This window comes from Spinacia oleracea, chromosome 4 (assembly GCF_020520425.1).
Source record: "Spinacia oleracea cultivar Varoflay chromosome 4, BTI_SOV_V1, whole genome shotgun sequence".
Lineage (NCBI taxonomy): Eukaryota > Viridiplantae > Streptophyta > Magnoliopsida > Caryophyllales > Amaranthaceae > Spinacia > Spinacia oleracea.
Genome location: NC_079490.1, coordinates 2,935,909 through 2,957,636, shown reverse-complemented (window position 1 = coordinate 2,957,636; position 21,728 = coordinate 2,935,909). Strand labels below are relative to the sequence as shown.

At 36.2% G+C, this 21,728-nt stretch overlaps 2 protein-coding genes across 6 annotated transcripts; both read left to right on the top strand.

The window, feature by feature from the left end:
* The first annotated feature begins 297 nt into the window (after nt 1-297).
* Nucleotides 298-11,856, top strand: LOC110783330 (pre-rRNA-processing protein las1). 4 transcript variants are annotated; one of them, XM_056842857.1, is made up of 10 exons: nt 298-534; nt 623-714; nt 807-878; nt 1,710-1,816; nt 2,277-2,332; nt 2,842-3,016; nt 4,907-5,005; nt 5,802-6,101; nt 6,941-7,840; nt 9,678-11,856. In XM_056842857.1, the coding sequence occupies exons 1-9, from the start codon at nt 385-387 to the stop codon at nt 7,801-7,803; spliced, it is 1,914 nt and encodes a 637-aa protein (XP_056698835.1). In that variant the 5' UTR covers nt 298-384; the 3' UTR covers nt 7,804-7,840; nt 9,678-11,856. The 4 variants fall into 4 exon arrangements, with proteins under 4 accessions (XP_056698835.1, XP_021843351.1, XP_056698836.1 ...); XM_021987659.2 differs by lacking the exon at nt 9,678-11,856 and adding an exon at nt 9,051-9,187; XM_056842858.1 differs by lacking the exon at nt 9,678-11,856 and adding an exon at nt 8,510-9,022.
* Nucleotides 11,506-21,530, top strand: LOC110783329 (uncharacterized). 2 transcript variants are annotated; one of them, XM_021987656.2, is made up of 6 exons: nt 11,590-11,856; nt 13,639-13,797; nt 13,893-13,941; nt 16,362-16,981; nt 19,743-19,918; nt 20,744-21,530. In XM_021987656.2, the coding sequence occupies exons 4-6, from the start codon at nt 16,367-16,369 to the stop codon at nt 21,261-21,263; spliced, it is 1,311 nt and encodes a 436-aa protein (XP_021843348.2). In that variant the 5' UTR covers nt 11,590-11,856; nt 13,639-13,797; nt 13,893-13,941; nt 16,362-16,366; the 3' UTR covers nt 21,264-21,530. The 2 variants fall into 2 exon arrangements, with proteins under 2 accessions (XP_021843347.2, XP_021843348.2); XM_021987655.2 differs by lacking the exons at nt 13,639-13,797; nt 13,893-13,941 and having other exon boundaries at nt 11,506-11,594; nt 11,769-11,856.
* The last annotated feature ends 198 nt before the right edge of the window (nt 21,531-21,728 follow it).

Genomic DNA, 21,728 nt, shown 5'->3' with positions numbered 1-21,728 from the left:
TTAAAACCTAAAGTTGAAAAGAAAAACCGAAATAAAATCAAGTTTGAAAATTCAAGAGTCAGGAAAATCATTGTCTTTAGCCAACGTAAGCCACACGTGCTGCTCACGTGCAAGTTAATGGCCGGAAAAGCTCAGTCAATGCCGGAAACATTCCTTAGGTCCTTTCTCGCAAAAAAAATTACTTTAAGGTGTGTTTTCACAAAAAAAATTATATAAGGTCCTTTCTCGCAAAATTTGAGTTATAAAAGGTCCTTTTTGGCAAATTTGCCAAAAAACAAACATAAAATGGAAAATGTAAATTGGGGGAAATGAAGGGTTTGGGGTTTAAGGTCTAACTAAAATTGCTCCACCAAATTGAACCACCACTTCAGAACCTCGTCGTCAATGGAGTCACTACTTGAGCTGCAGGAGACGAATTCAAACCTCGCCGAAAACCAGAAGCTGGTTCCATGGTTGAATTGGGAAGAATGGGATTTCGTCAGACTCTCTCTATTTTCCTCTTCACCTCAATCCATCGCCAAAGCTCTTCGTAGAGTATGTAAAACCCTAATTCCTCATTTTCTAGTTTTCTAATTTTATCATCAAATATTTGAATTGAATATCTGTTTTTTTGGGGGAACAGATTGCGGCTTGGCGATGCCGAGGGTGTTTACCAGTTGTGATTGAAGTTTCGGCTTCGATTGTTGAAATTCAGCAAAAAGATCATCACTTCAGGTGTTTATCTGATTCTGAGAATTTGGTGATTTGAATTTTTGATTGTTTAGGTTAGTGGTTGTTATAATTGATCATTGTTGATTGGATTGTAGTGAGGGGTTTAGTAATGGAGCTTCTGAATCAGAGGAAGTGTTGGCTATGCTTTACACTATGGCTATTATGAGGTGAGCTTCACTATCTAATCAAGTGGAGTTGTACCCTTTGCAGATAAGTTTTTCGTATTTGTGATTGCTTGAACGTTTGGTTGGCAATGCTAATGGTTTGCGAACTTGAAAATTTATGGAAAGTAAAGCCCGTGAGAACTCTAGAAAAGTTATGTGGTCGAATAAGTACTCTGTTGTTTTCGCTTGTTTGGTTCTTCAATGTAGAAAAGAATTGAAACTTAGTGATATCCACAATCCTGAATTCTCCATTGGTTGTTTGTGATAGAGGAAATCAAGTGCAAATACTTAACCAAATACTAGATTTCCGTAGTTTTCATACATCGTAAGATAAAATATCAATAGATTTACGTATTTCCAAATGCAACGTGAATGTTGAATTGTTTTTGGTTTACTCTATCAACATGAAAAGTGTAAGAATAGCAGGCATTAAGAGAAGAGAAACTTGTTGTATGCGGACTGCCAAATGCTTAAAGAAAGGAAAATGCTTTATTTAATTTGGTACTTCTGTTTAAGGAAGAATTGTTTTCTGTACGCTAGAGATGAAATAGTGATATAGGTTTTGATCTTGATGGGTTGCTGAAGCATGCATGATAATGATGTAATTAGAGAGATTTTGTTAGTCGTTGCAACACTTGATTACTACTTTCATACTTTGTACTTTGCATATGTTGCATGATGTTCGTTTGTTTGATGGTACATGGATTTCATGGTCTTTGCTTAGGCCTTTTGTTTCTGATCTTACTTATCTATCTGAACTTGCAAACCACTATCCTTTCCAGTGGATATTCAGTATTATAGTTGGCTTACCTACTCTAAATTTGTTATCATAAGGCTTGTGAATGCTGTTATTGAAAAGACACGTAAGAAAGAAGAGATGTCAATAGCTGAAGCAGCTGCAAAAATCAACATGCCGCACATGCTGATTGATATTCGTCATGGTAAGAAACCCGAGACAAGTTCAAATTGGGAACGATTCATCATCACATTTTTTTCCGTTGTCAGGTTAATATGTACTCCCTCCCATCCCTTAAATATTGCCCATTTTTCTTTTTGGTTTGTCGCCTTAAGTTAGCCCCATACAATAGATGGCCATTAGGAACCACACTTTTACTCTCACACACACTACTTTTGGTTCCACCAATTTTCTTTCTCACTAACTCAACCCAACCAAAACTTTAAAAGTAACATTTCTTCTATGGGGCAATCCTTAAGGGACAGAGGGAGTATGATGTAATAAGGATGCGACCACCCATATGTTATTATGACTTAATTCTGAAACCTCGTATTTGTTGTCTTCTAGGCTCCATTGTTTGTTGGGCTTATGCTGTTATTCTGTTGCTTGTAACGTCTATTGTACTGAAAGCTAACTTTATTAGTTGGTTTTTGCTTATTATGTAGAGGGTTCACACCGGGAGCTTCCTTCTCTTCGGCTGCTTCGTTCAGCCTCTATTAAGGTATGACCCTCCCTTTACTTACTGTATGCCTCAATGAGTAACTCTGTATTTGAATGATTTAGATACATGCACTTCTCTTTGTTTGTTGACGATAAAAAAACTTATGTTTCATAAGGATATCTTTGGTAATTAGTTCAGTCCCCATGAAGTTGTCTAAGTTCTCTTTACCGGTTGTTTTAAGGTTTTTATCTATTCACTTATCTGTATTCTTGGAGTGAGTTTCTGTCCTTTTTGTGTTCACTGTTCAGCCTTCTGAATCTGACACTTCTAAAGCTATATATAGGAAGTACGTCTTATTCTACCTCTCTTGTAGTGGTGTAGGATTTATATTTCATGTGTTCTTCTGTTAAACCTTACAAGATAAACTAACTAGCATATTTTAGTTACTTATAATTAGCCGGCATTGTTACCAGATGCATACACATACTCATAATGGTTGGAATATGTTCTGTAGCATAATCATTTATTTTGAGTACGAATTGATGTCTTGCTTGTATTCACATATCCAGGCACTGAATTGGTTAAAATCTTACTATTGGGATTCTCAGAAGAACGCAATTCCTTACCAAAGTGGCGAAAGTGTTAATGTCAGGAAGGAAATCAGGTCTAAATTACGTGAACTGGCATTCAGTTTGAAAGTCAAGCAAAACCCTGAGTCAAGTTCTTTACGAGTCAAGGGGAACCGTAAGTCATCCACTATAATTTCTTTTAAAGAAGTCTTGTGTATCCATGACTCCCCTCTTGTTTATTTAGTTTCATTTACTATATTATCAGGATTGTTTGTCATATTGTTGCCAAGCTGTTTTTCCTTGCTTGATCCGGATACTCTATGAGTCTATGTTCTATATGTGCTCACCTTGTCTTCTCTTGAGTCATTACTTAGCTGAATGCATCCTTAAAAGAGCTTAGGTTTTTCTTAAAATCACTGCTAACCTTTTGAGGGATCTTTGAGATTCTCAGCATTATGGTAGGTCAATTGATTAATTGCAAGTTAAATACTAGGTAGCAGGGGGTTTAATGATGTTCAATTCCATCAGCTATATAGGAGCATGCATTTATTTTCTTTTATTTCTGTTTTTGTGTGAGGGGGGGAGGGGGTCATAAATTCAAAGCACAAAAGCGAGTCAAGAGTTACAGCTTGAGAAGTCCAACCCATAGCTACAGGAGTGCAAAAGTGCCCGAGGCATGCCCAGGGGATAGGAACAAACCTCTTGCATACGGAAAGTATAAAATTAATACTTTTGGGTTTTCTTTCTTGGTCTTAGATCGCATCTGAAAGGAAATGTTTCTGAATCAACAGACTCTAAGGGTCTTGAATCATGATACTGGTTTCCAGAATTAACTTCTGCGAGCATCTGACATCTCTCAAGCTGGTGAGTTATGTAACATATCAGTATATGCAGCAACACGGGAGGGATAGTAGGAACATAGATTCACTCTGCCAAACACATATTGTTCAACATGACAACAAACTGAGGCCAATATATACTGATGAGTGGTTATTTCAATTATACATGTAGGAATGGTAGGATCAGTATGGCATTTGTTTCAATGGGAGTGCAGTAGTTTTTTTGGTTTAATATTGTTGACTTTTTAGTTCCATTTCAGGTCCTATAAGTTTAGCCTGGTAGAAAGCTGAAAGACAAGTTGGCAATGTGTTGATAGATGGGTATACTTGCTGTTTAGTACCCATCAAACCTTGTTAACTGTATTCGGAAACAGGGAAATAAGAAGTCAATTAAAAGATTCTTGGGTTTCTGGGTTTGGATTCAAAAGTTGAGTTGTGGGATTTCTTACAAGTATGTGCTTCTTGAGACTGAATTTTCTTCTGTTTTGACTTTTGAGCTGCAAGGGAAGAGTTAATGACTGTAGTGATTATCGGAGTAATTTTTTTTTTTTTGGGAGGGGGGGGGGGGGGGGGGGGAGTTGAAGTTGCAGCTAAAAGAAGCCTTATTCAGCTTTACAGTAAACCACCAGTTCATTAACTCTAAACTGCATAGTTTGTGTACACCGAGTATTTTCACTGTTTTTTTTGGGTAAAATCATGGATGCTGCATTATTTTAGAAATGTTTTCTATTTTATTGTAATGTGTAGATAGGATCATAGCCTTCATAGGACAGGTGAAAGAGGGTGATAGAGGCAGTTTAAGGGGAGAACAAGAACTTTTCTGTCTTTTATGGGCTAGGACATATAGGTAGTTTTCCTCACAATTCCAGCTTATTTGTTTTGCTTTTTCTGTCCTGTAATTGTGAAGAATTGTCTTATTTAACCTTACTTTCCGTCTTAGGTAACCTTCATGTCTCCATCAACACAGCTATGAATACTGTCCTTTAGTATACCTCTTCTGGATGCTGTATGACATATGACTATATGACTATATGAGATATGCGATTTGTGTAGTTTGTCTTAGTAGATATGATATTGTGGCCTTTATGCTGTATTTCTTCCTTTTAAGCACATTTGCATTGCTGTATATTCTTTATATTAGTGTGATCTATTTTCTTACTTGACTAGTTGACTCCCTCTATTTTATATTGGCTAGGGCTTGATATGGTATAGCCTCTCTTATATAGGTGTTAAACATCATGAACAAATGGTAGGTGCTATTATTCATGGGCGCAATAAGTTTTTGTCTGTTGTGGCTAGCAAAGCCCAATCTTCTAAATATGTAGGTAAGACATTTTCAGATTGCTTTAAACTCGAAGGAGCTCCTCACTTTTTTTAATATATTTTGTTGCAATGACGTGATAAAAACAAAGTTATTATGATTTATGTCTGTATGACATTACGAGTCTGGTACGTTGATGTTCTTTGATTCTCCCATTATCTGAAAATATTTGTCCAACTCCTTTTCCATGCCCCCTTGGAAAATTTCAGAATACCTCTAATGTTAACGCCGTAGATTTTTATTTACGGTTTCACTGGTTCTTGGAGACCTGGGACTATATATACCATTAAATAATCATATTTTGTGATTTTAACGCTTCATTGTTTCATTTGACGTTAACAATTTTTTCATGGTTAAGAAAATCAAATCATTTTAAGGCATCGTTACATGCTATTGTTAAACAGGTGATGTGCCAGACACAGAATGGAAGATATATCCCAACTGCTTGGGGAACCCCCCCACCCCCCACCCCCCCCACCCCACACACATACACATTTTTATTTCGAGATTGTATACATTTTTTTTAAAACCCAATTTTACATTGATATTCATCACATAAAATTTCCAACTATAATTTCTTTTTTGTCAGTGGTGTATACCATCTTTTGTACATAAAATAAGATTTTTTTTTTGTTATTTCACAATACAATCAAATACTGCACCAATTTGGTTGAATTGATATTGTTATTCAATATGTTTACCTGCTATTTGGGTTTCATTGCATTCATCAATTGTTTAAACAATAACAATTGCTACACCATGGCTTAGTGTGACAATTGTCTTTTCTTGATGATATGCAGGATCTAAGAAACAGATAACGAGGACTATGAAAAACCTTGTTCGATTATATTCTTTCTTCTCGTCAGATGTGGTCTCTGTGTTGCTGGAATTCTTACTCGATTCATCGTACTCATTAGACTTGGTGAATTCTCCTGAAAACATTCAGATAAATTTGAGCTTAGATGTTGCACAGGCTGTATTTGATGAATGGAAGCCTGTGATAAGTAAGGTCTGCAAAAAGGAACCAGAACTACTTCTGAGCTTATTAAAAGCAGTTCTTGACATGATTGAGTCTCGAAAAATCATTAGAGAAGATTCCGGTAATTGCTTTGTTCTGTTGCTTCTACTCTGATGTCTTTTGTTTGTTTGTTTGTTTGTTTAGTGATATAAGAGATCTCGGCTACTAAATTAGTTGATGCTTTTAAACAAGTATTAGATTTATACCATTTCTTATGTGCCATTATGATCGATTTCATCTAAAATATCCTCATCACATTTCGCATGACACCACCACATCACTTCAATGAGTTATCTTGCATCTAGAAATGATTTGACCACCATCTTTAATCGTAGTACTGTGTGTCTGATACTATAATACAATTGTTTTTGCACTGTCACACAACCTGTATGCAATTAGGTCCTTGTAATCGAAGTTTTCTAGTAGCTGGAACTTCTTTGATGTTTGTACTCTTTATTTTAATTTTCTCAAGTCTAGTGTGGTAAATTCTTTATCATTTGCTGTTAAAAACTTAAAACCATCAGCTACGAAATCATTATAAGCAAGCCTTACCCTTGCGAGGCTGATATGCCCTTATACAGTTAATAAATAAGGAAAATTTGCCAATTACTACCTAGGTATTTAGCGACTTTGCGAATTACTACCTAGCTTGTTAAAAGTTGTCAATTACTACCTAGGTGTTTAGTTATTGTTGTAATTTGCAATTTTTAACATGCTAGGTAGTAATTCGCAAAGTTACTAAAGACCTAGGTAGTAATTGGCAAATTTTCCAATAAATAATGAATTGGGCGTCTTAGTTTTATCATAGTCCAGTCTATATTTGATCATTTTCTTGTTTGTTCAATAAATTGCGTATTATCAAGTTGGGTTTCTTCTTTTTTAAGTGCTGTTTGTCTGAACATGGATTTTATGCTCTTTTAGGCCATAAACATTTCAGCATATTGCAATATGACCCAGAGATGCAACAAATGGGAGTTCTTTCTTCACTTTTTAAGTGGCTGGTGCTAGTTCTCAAAGGTCTAAAACTAACTCAACATGAACCTCAAGAAAACACAACAGATACCACAGTCTGTGTTCCTAAAACAACCCTGATTGAACTTGTGAGGAGATGTTTCCACATCTCTGATCCTGAAAATCAAGACATTCTAGATTCAGCCATGCTGCTAGCAGAAATGGTTCGTGATCGATGTCTGAGTGAGAAGCTCGGCAAATTATCTTCCCTCACTAAAAAACTTCACCCAAGACTTGTTGCAGATGTTGCTTCAGGTGTCAACACCATTGATGTTATTACTCAAGAGGGGTATATCCGTCAAGCTGCAGAGAAGTTGGAATTAGTTAAACGCCGTAAAATCAGCAATTCAGATGTTTCAACCACTCAGGATGATGATGGTGTTATGGAAGGTTCAAGTATTTGGACCGTTGCTAAATCATGGAACCCGTGCCCTATAGGGATGTTACCTCGGGCCGTGGGATCATCGGGTTGTCTACCCGTTCTTGACCGGGCCACTGATTGTGATACTGAGAAACATCTTGAATTAAGGCAATCTAGTAGTAAAACAGAAGCTGCCTGTGATTTGGAGACAACAAAAGAATTCAGGGTTGGCAAAGAGTTACAGAATTCTGAATTGGTATTTCATGGGATTGACAATTCAAAAACTGTTCCATCATTTGATGGGATTGAAGGTTTCCTTTTAATTGGCGGGGATTGGCAAAGAGTGGGATATCAAGATATTCAAGAGATCAAATCCCACATTGGTATTTTGGTGACTAATAGAAAGAGTTGAAGAATGGACTACCCAATCATTCATATCCAATCTTGCTGTATGTCATCATTTACTTCAGATTAGTTTTGATTTTACATTTTTAGGTCATTTGCTATGATGTTTTTCTGGGTACTAGTTTCCTATATGGCTGCAATTTTTTTTGAAAATCTTAATATATGTGTGCTGGCCTGTGCGTGCGCACCTTTAGATTACCCTAATTACTTATGCTTCTGAAGGAATTGTACTAGACCTGACCATCATGAGCCCGCACTGACCCGAAAATAACGCGGTTTGGGTAGAATTTTAGGCCCGGTTTTCGGGCCTGACCCATTTTTTTTTTAACTTTTTGGTGGGTTTTGGGCAACTCAAATTTGCATTTTTAGTTATAAATTTGGCCCGGCTCGAAGAATAGCAGTTTTTTGCAGAATCTTTAGGCCTGAATTTTTTATTTTTTAGTGGGTTTTGGGCAAATCAAATTTGCATTTCTAGTTATAAATTTGACCTGGCCCAGCAACTCGCCCAAAAACCCCGCTATTTTTGGCCTGTAATAACGGGGTTTGGGCAGAATCTTTCGGAACAGGGCTCGGCCTGGCCTGACATTGTGGACAGAATTTTTAAGTTGTGACCTGGCCTGACATCGTGGACAGAATTTTAAGTTGTGATCCGGCCCGAGCCTGGCCCGACTTACAGTTTTATCAGGTCTAAATTTTACCTGTTATCCTTGCAGCACTTCAGTGCTTTCACCAGTACAGCACCTGTGAAGTCTGGACTCATGTGAAGTAATCGGGATCTTGATTTCTGATAGATGTAACAATCGTGTGGTGGAGGAAGCCTGGCAGGGGCGACCTGAGAACCCATGAGCAGCAACACTGCATAGCAACCTCCCCAGAAAACATGAATCCAAACTCACCCATAAAAATGGTGATCTGGTTTGGGAAAGGTGCAGAAATGCAGAATGCCTCATTCATTTCATGTGGTCTCATGTCGCTCCAGTAGGAATTCGCCACCTGTTGTTGCGAACTTGGAGTCTGTAACAATGTGATGAATGGTTGGTTGCAGGTGATATTAGATTATAATCTTAGTGTTAGTTTTATTTTTTATTTTTTAGGTCATTTGCTGTGATGTTTTTCTGGGTACTAGTTTCCTATATGGCTGCAGTTCTTTTGAAAATCTTTGGTAATATATGTGCGCTGGTCTGTGCGCGCGCACCTGTTAGATTACCCTAATTACTTATACTTCTGAAGGAATTTTACCTGTTATCCTTGCAGTACTTTCACCAGTACCTCTGAAGTCTGGTCTGAATGGATGTAACAATAGACTTGATCAAAAGGCGGGTCTGGGCTGGGCCACATCATTATAAATCAGCACATTATGTCTGGCCGGGCCAAACATCGGGCTGCTTTTGTGTGCCCGAAACCCGCTATTTCGGGCCATTTGGGCTGGGTCAAAGTTATAACTTAAAGTGTATTCTTTTGTTGCCCAAAAACCCGTCAATTTTTTTTAAAATTCGACTGAGCCTGGAAATTGGGCCTACATATTCTTCTCAAAACCTTCTATTTTCGGGCCAGACCGGCAGCGGGCCGGGTTCATGTTGATAAGCTCTATAATAATCCTGTAGTGGATGAAGCCCGGCAGGGGCGACCTGAGAACACATGAGCAGCACTTGATAGCAACCTACCCAGAAAACCCGAACCCAAATCAAATCACCCATAAAAATGGTGATTTGTTTTGGGAAGGTGCAGAAATGCAGAATGCCTTGTTCATGTGGTCTCATGTCGCTCCTGTAGGATTTCGCCACCTGTTGTTGCGACTTACGAGTCGTCTGTGACAAATGTGATGAATGGTTGGTTTCTGGTGATTGTAGATTTTATTAAATCTTGGTGTTGATTTTATAGTGGCAGCCATGGAAATCTAGTACAGCAGTACTGCAGAACTGCACTGTACTGCATGATAGTATGATATGGTACAAAAGTTCAAGGAGTTGTACAGAGTCATCTCTCAGTTTGTTGTACTATCAAATGATGATTTTGTACTAACTTGGGAAAGTTGTACAACTGATCTTTTAGTTTGTACTACTACTTATGTCCCTGTCTGTATCTTATACTCCATCTGTTTCTTTTTGTTCTTTACGTTTTTTCGTTTTTGGGTGTCCTATTTTAATCTTTACGTTTGGAGCGAAACCCCTTTGTTCAAAGATTAATTTGTACAACATGGAAAAAGTTGTACATTTTTTTTTTTTTTTTTTTGAAAAGGAAAGGTATACAGAAGTTAGTATTCTCTCAAGACTATATCTCAACTTATCTAAGGAAATAAAATAAGAAAATGTATTGTCTATGAAAAAAAAAACCAATATCTAGGTGACTTGTAATGTGATGACCAATGGGTGCTACGTAATCAACAACACGATTAGCTTCTCGATATACATGTCTTGAATTATGGTTGTTGAAACTAAAGAGCAGTTGTTTCATGTCGTCCATAAGCAGCTGTATTTTCCATGGACAACGAGCTATTTGTTGCAAAATCTGAATTATAAGTAAATTATCTCCCTCAATGAAAATATGTTGTATATTGTTTTCCATTGCCATTAATAAGCACCCTAAATAGAATTCAGCACTACCCACAATTAAGTAGTAATATGCAACCTAATATTATAATTTGCTCTGTTCTTTAACTTTGATTCTCATCTGGAGATTCCGGCACCTGGTCTCGAAAGTTCCGAAAATTTCCGACAGTCACATAAGCAGTTTGAAACCAACAAAACTGGTTAGATGGTCATTTAAATGCTCGGAATGACATTGATTCAACAACATACTTTTTATGAGAAAAATTGACTAATATATCATTTAAAGTCGAATTAGATGGCTTTAACCATCAGATATACCTCTCGGGGTCCCATAAGGTATATGTGAAACGTTTGGACCACTAACTATACGAGTTCCGAATTATTAAACGCTTTTACGATATCTATAATTTTATTGTAGACTGTCATAGCCTCCATGAGCCAATGATATGATTTACCATCTTGACTAAGGTGCATATTTAGATAAAAACCAAAAAAGTGATGTTTTTTTTATTAAACTTTAATTAATTATAGCCATTACTATGATTTATGAAGATCAAAGGTGTTGGTCAATTTAAGCAAGTTTCCAAAAAGAAAAATAGGAAAGTATAAGAGTGAAGCGAAAGTAACTCAAATAATAATGAATACACTTTAATTTACACGCAAACAACCCCAATTTATTTTATTTATTTTAAATATTTATAATTCTTTAAATTAAGAAATTGACCCAAGTTCCTTGGGGCCCACTCTTACGTGATTCTTTTCTTCAAAATCTGGCTCCAAATTAATTCAACCTCCATAACTAAAATAAAAATAAAAAAATAAAAAAATTACTCCATAATAAATTAAATAAATAACCAGCATTTCCCTCAAAAGATAAATAAATAACCAGTATAAAAAAATTTAATAGACTCCCAAGTAAATAATATAACCAATGAAAATAAATACAAATAAAATAAACTCCAAAAGTCCCAATTAAATTTTTTAAAAAAAAAAAAACAAAAAAACTCCCAAAATCCCAAGCAAATAAAAATAAAATAAATAACCAATACAAAATTAAATTAAATTAAATTAAATTAAATTAAATTAAATTAAATTAAATTAAATAAAATAAAATAAACTCCCAAGTAAATGAAATAATAAAATAAAATAAATATTTAATAAATGGTATAAATCCAAAAATCCCATGACACAAATAAAAGCTTTCTTCTTCCTCTGTGGTCTAACCCTTCTCCCCCCACAATCGTAACTGGTGAGCAAAATTTCACCCAATTTACTAATTGTCTTTCGATTACTATCAAATTATAACACAAAACCCAGAAATTTGAGCGTATTTTCAATTGATTTCTTGGTGCAATTTGGTTGATCGTTTAGTGGGTTAAATTATAAACAAAGGGTTTTTGTTTGATGGTTGGTAATTTTTCAGGTTTAGAAATTTTTTTGGTGGGAGATCTGATGTTCGCGCTAATTAATAGTTTCGACTCACAAGATCATGATGGCCCTAGATAATCGAGGTTAGGAATTGCTCTTTTGTTCTCCAATTATTATAAATTGAAAATTAGTGATTGTATGTTTTTTTAAAAAAAATTTATTTGAATACTTGACTGAAATTTGGGATCTTTACAGTTGTGATTGTGACAATGTCAGTGTTTTTGCGTTTTAATTACATGGGTTTTTGATTTATTTGAGTTTGGAGTTGTAATTACTATCTGGGTCTTAGTGATCAAGCAATTTTTTCTATGTTAAGTCGGATTTCACTTGATCTTGACACTCCGACTTGGCTATGGACTCTTCGACACTTCTTTCTTGGCCAATATCATGGAAACTTTTTCATAAAACAGTGGAATCGAACACTTAGGCAGAGTGACATAGCTTTTTTGTGTCTGATTCAAGTGACATGGGTTCTGTTCACTTGTTCAAGGAAAAAAGTTCCCTTTCTTTACCTCTTTTTGGGGTTTTTAGAATTGGCTAATTCTGTATCTTTATCCACTAATTGAAAGTGAAGAATTACCTCTTTTTTTTTTGTGGGGAAGGGAGTTTGAGATTGTTAGCCAGAGTTGAATAGCTGGAGTTTTGATGGAGTCATGAAACAAGTCGAAGGTAGTTGAATTAGTTATTAGAAATAAACTATTCTATTTAATGATGAGTTCTTACTATAAGAGAGGAGTTTGAAGCTATAGTGTTAGTTGCAGGAGTGATGAGTTTATGTAATCATGAATTGCAGAGACTGGACGGGGGTTCTATAGATTCCCAGGTTCGTGCGTATTATAGGCTAGTCATTGAAGTTTAGCAATGAGAGGAGGATTACATATTTTTCGTGTAAGATGTAAGTTTAATAGTTGAGCTACCATTGTGGTCGGAATGATGGGTAACTTGTTTGAGTTTGTCAAGTAAGTTGGCTAGTTTTAGGTATTTAATAGGCTAGCAACACATCGTTCATCAGTGATTAGCTATTTATAGATTCGAGCTATTTGTAATTCATGGGGTAACTTGTTTGAGTTTGACATGTATAGTTGGCTAGTTTTAGGTATTTAATAAGCTAGCCACACATTGTTCATCAGTGATTAGCTATTTATAGATTCGAGACTTTATTATACAATATTCTATCTCGTTACATCTAGTATTCTCACATCCAGACAGTATTATTTTCTGTGTTAGCCTTTCTATCCTAAATTCCTTTAACGTTTGTAATTTTTGGGGGTGTCCAAAGTGTCTAAAGAGCTGTCTACTTTTTTTTGTAAGCTTCTTAATTGGAAATAGGGCACCGTGGAAACATACCATTCATTTCCTGTTGAAGGCATTGGAAACTAAAACTTTGATTTTGTGATGACTTGGGTACAATTTATGCGTGTAGACAACTCTCATGGATATTCTTAATTGATGGAGTTATTTAAGCTATTAAAACAATGGCTTTTAGTGAAGTTTTGTATCTGACAGACTGACAGTGGTGCCAAGATCTGATAGCTGAAGTAGACATAGGTGAACTCTAGTTTGTCCACTGACCAATAGTCCTGTTTATGGTATCATTTTAATTGCAACACCAAAATAGTGCAGCTGATGTCTGGTTTTGCTTCAATCAATTTTGCTGTTTGATACAAAGATCTATGATCAGGTTTTGGTTTAATCAATAGAGAGGCAATAATAGGTAGAGCTTCATTTTTAGTAACAAAAAGATAAGCAGAGTGAAGATTCAAAGTTATTTCTGAAAGATTAATTGACACTGTAACCAAAGACTAGAATAAGTGTTGTAGACACATTGCTAATGTAGGATTTGTTGGCTATCTTTGAAAATGAAGGGAACGAAGCGCTAGGAAGCTGAAACAGGGACTGTTTTTATCATCCAATACCTTTCTTTGATGAATTGGTGACACCAAATCTTTTAGATTTGATGAGTTGTTTTCTCCACCATGACTTAGGCAAGAGCCTTGTCAGAAGCACCAGAGTTTTGATATGGGGTGAGCAGCTTTTCTCCATTTTAACTCTCTTTCTCTTCATCCACCCTTGCTCTATTTCAAAGAGGAAAATAACCATACCTGTCTAATGCACTTAGGATCCACATGGCGCAACGCGCAAGCTAGGGAAACAAAATGGGGGCTGAGGTTAGAACTTTGAACCCTTGACTTTGTGTTTGCAATTACCGACTTTACCATCATGCCAAAATCATTTTATAAAATAAACTTATACTACGTATACAGCTAATTTTTTGTCAAAAGATGGTCAGCTGTCCTCAAGGCATAATAATTATAACCAATCAGCAACAACAACTGCACTATAATCATCATTTATAACTATGAAGTATGAACATGGGAGTGTACCTAGTGTACTATTTTTCTTTTTGTAGTTATGAAGTATATCTGTTTTGGGAGAAATTGGGAAAGCAAAGGGTTGGGAGTACTTCTTTCTTTCCCAAGTCTTGGTCTCAGTATGAGCCATGAGGAAAACGTAGTCAAGGATGCAAAAAAGAAACTAACATGATATAGATCTACTTCTATATCCGTCAGCATTATATATGTATCTACTAAATTAGGATAAGATCCAACAATTTTATCAAAAACCTCCAAAGGAAATATATCTTCAAAAATCAGTCCAGGTTTTTTTTCTTTCTTTTTTCCCGTTCTTTGAGGCGGGTTAGGTGCATCTGGCGTTATGGTCTTCAATTATCTCAATTTTGATGGTTCATTATGCATTTGTGATATACTATGTTTGTCATTTTCGTCCAAAATTCATGTGTTTAAGTCTTAGGTTGTATGGGCAAAATCAGCACTTCATATATTCGAAGTTCATTAGTTAGAAGTATTAGATTGGTTTTGTTCAGAGAAGGTTGTCCTAAACATCATTGTATACTTTTAACATTAGAAGAAAAAAATGGCTCGTTTTATGTACCCATTACTAAATTTTAAAAATTTATTTTTGGTATTAAATAACTTACTTTCTTGCACGTCAATTGCCAACCCGTATTTTGACGTTACAAAAATTGCACTTCTTTCTGTTGAGTCCTCAATTGTAATTTGGAGTCTTCAACCTAATTTATTTATACCCAGTATAAGTGCCGCGTCACTTCATCCTGTTCCATATCCTCTTTCTCTCTCAAGATCTATCATAATCTGTTGAAGATGAAGAAATGTCAATCCTCGATTCTGCGACGTTCTAAACCCCAAGCAGACTTGAAGCTTAAATCTGTTGGCCGCTTGCGTGGTGAATCTTCAGGTGCATTTGATCGTCTCTGCTGGTTTCTCTTCCCCTCTATCTTGCCCCTTTTATTTGTCACCTGTTTATGTTATCTTCTTTGATCATCAAAGAACATATCTATTCCTCAAGATCTTTTTTTTCAATGGATAAATCTTCATTTTTCCATTTTCCTTTGTTTTGTTAAGGGGTGAAAAACAATTTTTCCAAAGGTGGAAAATGTTTTCCACTGAAAATAGTTATTCAAGGGTGGAAAACATTATGCCACAATTTGCTCCCTACTTCTAAAACCTCTTTTTCTCTCCTCCCACCCATCCTCTCCCTTCCACTTCCATTTCCCTTTTTCTCCATGACCTTTCTTGTAAGGAACCAAATAAAGGAAAACTATTTCACAATTGTGTTTTCCCTTTCTTGTAAGGAATTTCCATGAAAAACCTTTTCCGTCAGAGAAAACTGAGCCTTAAAGTTTAATTCATGAATCCTATGTCATTTTTATTGTGTTTGGGGTTAAGTCATAACGTTTCTGCATGTCCTGTTGGCCTTTGTTCACAGAGTAATGACTTTTCCTTTTCTGTTATGTGTAACCTCGATTGGAGTTATGATATTCATCTATTTATCTGATTAGCCCAAAATTTATTGTCAAGGATCTACAGTAGATTGTATTAAGTCCAATAACCTTTTCTCGTTGGTTGTTGTGGGTCTATTCTTGTTTCATTCTTCCCTTTTCTCATAGATTTTCTGCATTGGTTGATGTTAGCTGTCCCCTGAATGTTTGCACTGGTTTATGAGTCTACCTGTGATGCCTACCCTGTTTTGGGCTGTCTTCATTAGATGATGCCAAATTGAATAGATATGAAGAAAATTTAAATGTTTCTAGTATAGGAGATATCTGCTTTGGATCCTGGCTTGCTACTACCCTGTAATAAATCTTGCTTAGGTTGACTTAGTATTAAATCTTGTTTTTTACTTGTTCAAAGACGGTTAATAAGGACATGCACTTTCCCCCTTACTTGTATATGTTGTACTTCCTCATTCTTATTTACATGACACAATTGGGTTTTGGACACTATTCACACAAGGTCACAAGCTCATTTGACTTCCTTTTGTGATTTATACTTAAGAAAAAACTAGTCATATGGGGGTCTTGTTAGATTCGTTTCAATAAATATTTTATAAATATCAACTTTTTATAATTTTTTTCTTATCCATAATTGAAGATATTAATGTTTGTATTCGTGCATTGGCAAACGCGACTAAATAATTGCGTCATTTAAATAAAAACAGAGGAAGTATTACTTTTTGTTGCATGGCTGACTTCTGTTTTTCCTTGCAGAAACAATGCAAAAGGGCCTTGAGGCATCCCTTGGATGCGTCCAATCTAAAAGCTATTTATATGGCCCTACTTATCCGAGGAGTTTCAGTGGACAACAGACCATGGAACTCAAGTATACTAATGGTGAAAAACAAGCAAATGTTGACTCCAATAATGGAGCAGTAGTAACTCATGATAAATTAGCTGTCCAAAGTGAATATTGTGGCAGACCAGTACGGCAAGAAAGCTATTATCTTTGGTCAGCATTAACCCCTAATAGTCAGAAAGATGTGCATAATAGCCAATCCCATCTAAATGATGGCTGCTTTTATCCAGCAAACATGGGAAACTACTTCCAAACAACACATTGGCTTCCTCAAGTTCCTATGCAGATGGTTCCTCAGAGCTACTCACCCGACTATGTGTTCCAAGATTTTCAGTATTTTGTGGTGATCGATTTTGAGGCAACTTGTGATAAAGAAAGGAATCCTCACCCACAGGAAATAATTGAGTTCCCATCTGTGCTTGTGAACAGTAGAACTGGCCAATTGGAGGGCTGTTTTCAGATGTATGTGCGGCCTACACATCATAATCTACTGTCTGACTTCTGCAAATCACTTACAGGCATTCAGCAGTCTCAGGTTTGTTTCAATTCACTTCTAGTTACCTTTTGTTTTTAGTTTATACAATATTTCAGTTCTTACCACTTGAATACCTTTACGAATCCTCTAGTTAGTATCTTTCTGTACATCAGCTATATTGATGGCTTGATGCTGTTCTCATCTAACTTCAATGTTAATTTTTTTTTGGCAATGAACATCTTCCTTCTGTGTTATGTAAAAATAATGTTAATGAATCTGTAAATTAAGAGTTATTTTGGCCATATCACTTGCCTGTTCAAGAAACAAAACCATATCGTTGTTCGTTGATATAACAGCAGTTAACAGTTGCCTACTTGCCTGAAGGCAATTTCATAAAATTCAGGATAAATTTATGAAAATGTCACACACATGTGCGCACACACTCACATATACATGCATGATTATACGATTGTTGTTATTGTTGTTACTTGTTGGGTTATGGTAGGCCATGGATTGTCTTTACACTACCTTGTTTAAGGTTATTGTACGTAGCAGATTTGTTGGTTATTCCTATCCAAAAAGAAGAGAAGTATGTATTTCTTGATAAAAATTAACAAGTTTGGAGTAGTACTATTTGTTTCATAAAGTCGCAAGTAATTTGGAGAACGAAAAGTAGGATAAAAACGGCAAGAATAGGGAATAGAAAAGAATGCCTGTTCTGAAGTCCATATACTCAAAGATCAGTATTTTATTTCGACCATTTCGATTCAGTTAGTCTGCACGAAATTCTAATAGCATGACATGCTTAAAGGATTGACCCTTTCGTTGATTAACCTCCCAGGACTTCTCATGTTTTCACCTTTGAAATACGTGAACACGGGTCTTGGATCTTTGTCTGCCTTCACCTCTGGCACTCCTGGTGGTCTTCCAAGTAGAAATGTAGGATAAGATATTTGGGTTTGATGTGTACTAGGACCTGCATTATGCTGGAAAGTAATATGTTATACTTGAGTAATTCGAGTTACTTCACTTAGAAATAAATTTAGTATTTAATGTTGCTTAGTAAATGGAGGCCAAGAAGATGAACATTGTGGCTATCTTTCCAGCTTCGTATTACGCACATCTGGCTGAATTTTAGTTATTTTTTTTATTGTGTTCTGTGATTCTGTCCATGTTAGAACTCTTGCCATGGAAAATTCAATGTTGGTGATTTACAAGGTTCTAGAAAAATAAGTGAAACAGTTCACAATACAGTTTTTAGAACTGTATTGTTGCAACACAAGTTGACGTGTCTTAGGACTATCAAAAGAAGTTGCTTCACGCTTCACCAAGGATTTGTTTAGACTTCAGGGTAATAAATGTAATTTTCAAAAGGGAAACTCTCCACCCCAACTATTTCTAAAGGCACTAAGGCACATGACCATTTATTGCAATTTCTGAATGATTGTGGTTAGAAATGAAGTATCTAGGTGGACATACCAACATCTGAGTGTTCAGTATTGACACGGGTACCTGAGGTGAGATGATAAGTGTGACTAACATAGCCTTTGTGCACAAACTTTTTAAAAGAATTTCAAATTTGGTCAAAAGATTTTACGGGCATCTCTTGGCTTAAAATTCCAAATCTGAAATACATCATCCATTTTGGGCTCCAATTAGTAACCGTGAATGGTCCATTGCCTTGGGAGCTAAACTTGTTCTGGAAAAAGTACTCTTGTAGGCATGAAATAGTTCCCAATAGCCTGACCTTATTCATGAATTAATTAGAAACAATGATATTTCCGTCAAAAAAATAGAAACAATGATATAACTACCAGGGAGTTGAGTGTGTCAGTTACTATTTGTGTTTGTGTGTGCAGGGCTGCAGGCCCTTGTTGGTTTTGTTCCTCTTTTGAGGTCCAAAGGAAACTCATGCAGATCTAATTTCTACTAGGCTTCCATTTTATTTTACCATATTTTATTATAAACTACTGAGGAGTTGATTGCTGTATTATCGGGGAGACGGGAAAGAACAAGGATACTCCAGGGTAACTTTTTTTTCACCTACAATCTATATTCCCTCTTTGTTTCCTCTATTAGGTTGTTTTATTTTCTTCTTGAAAAAATCATTCCGTAGAGGAATCAAGTTAGTTATTTATTTGAAGAGATCCATTCCCTCAAGATATATTTATTTTGAAGCTTTAAAAAGTCAAATTTGTCTTTAAGTGGTTTTTTCTTGAACAAGTTATTTGTCTAAGAACATGGTCAACCTTTTTAACAGATAGAAATTAGGTCATTACTCGTATTTGAAGGTTGTTACTTATTAACCAATATTGACAATGCTGGTATCCTGTTTATTCTTGAATTTTAAGGAAAGAGTTCGAAAACCCCTGTTGTGAGGATCGTCTGGAAAGTAAATCTTTGTGATGTTCTTTATCTTCGTTCAACTTTTGAAGGTTATCTTTGGTTGAGTTTCCTTTAGGCCTATTTTATGAATATTGGGCTTGCTTTCTAAAATCATCATGATTATACTAATTGGGGTTGGCGTGAGTGGTTAAGGGTCTCTTGCTCTTTAACCAAGGTCTTGGGTTCGAGGTACCCATGCAAACTCCTGCGTCCCGAAACCGATCGACCTAGCCATGAGCAGGTTGAAGAGAGCTCTAACAGGCCGGAGATTAGTCCACTCGCCGAAGGGCCCACCGCCGGAGGAGTAGAACCAAAAAAAAAAAAAAATTATCATTGATTGCTAGTTATTGGCTAACATGCCATGCAATATTAATTGTTAAACGATGCACCAATATTTTAATGCCTTGCATGACTGAATTTCTGTATACTGTTTCAGGTGGACAAAGGTGTTCTTTTGAGTGATGCGCTCCTTATGCATGACAAATGGCTTGAAGACAAGGGCATAAAGAACACAAACTTTGCTGTAGTGACATGGTCCGACTGGGACTGTAGAGTAATGTTGGAATCAGAGTGCAGATTCAAGAGGATAAGAAAGCCACTATATTTCAATCGGTAAGCCAAAAACTAAAAGAAGTTGTATAATGAAATTAATATTTTGTTACGTTCTTCATTCACTGTTAAAGGATGAAACAGAATTTCATGTTATAGTTTTAACTTGCTGAATATACTACCTATTTGGTTGAAAAGCTTCCAGAATATCCGGTCTCTTCTGTCAGTAACGTAGTTTATCTTTATATACTCTTACAATGAGAAACACTATGTTTTCATTTGGACACTTGGAGAGTTTCAATTTACATCATGAACACCCCAAGTTTTCAGAAACTGGTCGTGTCTAAACTTCTTAACGTATCCTTGTTAGATGGGAGTAGACCTGGTTATTGAGCGGGTCGGGTCAGGGTCGATGTCGGTCAAAAGCGGGTCAAGTAATGAAAGAGTCAATTTCAGCGGGTCAAATTGGGTGGGTCAAAGCGGGTCGCATGTCAATAGCGGGCTGATAATGGGCAGGTCAATAAACGAACAAGGAAAAATGAAAAAAAGAGAGTGGTATGTGAATACAAGTGAATACGAAGCTATCCATATAATTTTTGTATATCATAACTATTTTAGTTTTGAAAATTATTGTGTTATAAGTTTGGCCCTACATTGACCCTGTCCAATAAGAGCCCTACCCAAAGTTGACCCGAACCCTATACATATTGGGCTACCCTGTTGAATACCCAGATTAAGATGGGAGTATTTGTAGCCAAGTCCGTGTTACATGTATGAACACTGATGGATAAGTTCTGTAATCAGATGATTAGATGAAATTATTGGTTTAATGTTTGGACTTCCGGTAGAACTCTCTTTGTGTTTACATTTTGGCTTGAATGTTCTCAGGTGGATTAATTTGAAAATCCCGTTCAACAAAATATTCGGAAGTGGTAGGCGCAACTTGAAACAAGCGGTGGAACTTGCCGGGCTCACTTGGGAGGGTCGGGCCCATTGCGGGCTGGACGATGCAAAGAACACAGCTAATCTGCTCTCCCACCTTATGCAGCTGGGATTCAAATTATCCATAACAAATTCTCTTAAATGGCAAACTGCTGATCATCCTAGTGCTGTTCAAGTTCAACAGACCGTTACTACTACTCCTGAAAGCAACCTAACTTATCAACCTCAAAATTACAAGACTGCCCCTTCGGTCACTGCCATTCCGTTCCAACCTGCAAATCTTTTGAAAGAACCGTATGTTTACTGCTATTGTGGGTTGACAAGTACCAAACGGGTGAACCAAAACCCGGGACCTAAACATGGGTGTGTCTTCTTCGGGTGTGGAAACTGGACTTCTAACGGAGGACCTTGTTGTCAGTTTTTCAAGTGGGTGGTTTCTGCTTCTGATTCTGGAAAACCTGTGTAAAACTGATTTGCTGCTGGAAAAAAAATGCTGAAATCATGTGCAATTTGCTGGTAAAGAGGAGAAAGATTAGCATCTCATAATGGTGAATTAGATTCTGTTTAACGCCTTCGTTAGTAAAGGACAATTGGGGTTTATACAGGTTCTTTATGTGCAGATCATGCAAATTGACATGAATTTCAGTTGGTTTCTAAATAATTTGAAGTATGAAAATAGCGACTATTTATGCGCATTTTTTACCTATATATTGTTGATGATTTTTTCAAGGAATTGTAGTTAGGGCAAGTATTTGTGTTTGTGAGTTGTAGACTGTGCTTGAAGTCTGCCTCTTTGTACCATACAGTTTAGCATTCTGGGTTGTGATTTCTGCATTCAATTTTTTTGTGTGCAAAAATAGACTTTAGGGTAATTAATCAAAATGTTCTGCTAATTAACCCAATTACAAATGTGTTGACACTTCAATTTAAC

What these genes read in the sequence shown, in the direction of transcription:
- LOC110783329 (XM_021987655.2), top strand. Translation starts at nt 11,835, where the DNA reads ATGATGGCCCTAGATAATCGAG. An exon ending in GATGGCCCTAGATAATCGAG is followed by an intron (nt 11,857 to 16,361) that starts GTTAGGAATTGC and finishes TTTTCCTTGCAG; the next exon opens with AAACAATGCAAAAGGGCCTT. An exon ending in AAGCCACTATATTTCAATCG is followed by an intron (nt 19,919 to 20,743) that starts GTAAGCCAAAAA and finishes GAATGTTCTCAG; the next exon opens with GTGGATTAATTTGAAAATCC.
- LOC110783330 (XM_056842857.1), top strand. Translation starts at nt 385, where the DNA reads ATGGAGTCACTACTTGAGCTGCAGGAGACGAATTCAAACCTCGCCGAA. An exon ending in GCTGATTGATATTCGTCATG is followed by an intron (nt 1,817 to 2,276) that starts GTAAGAAACCCG and finishes CTTATTATGTAG; the next exon opens with AGGGTTCACACCGGGAGCTT. An exon ending in CCAATCTTCTAAATATGTAG is followed by an intron (nt 5,006 to 5,801) that starts GTAAGACATTTT and finishes GATGATATGCAG; the next exon opens with GATCTAAGAAACAGATAACG.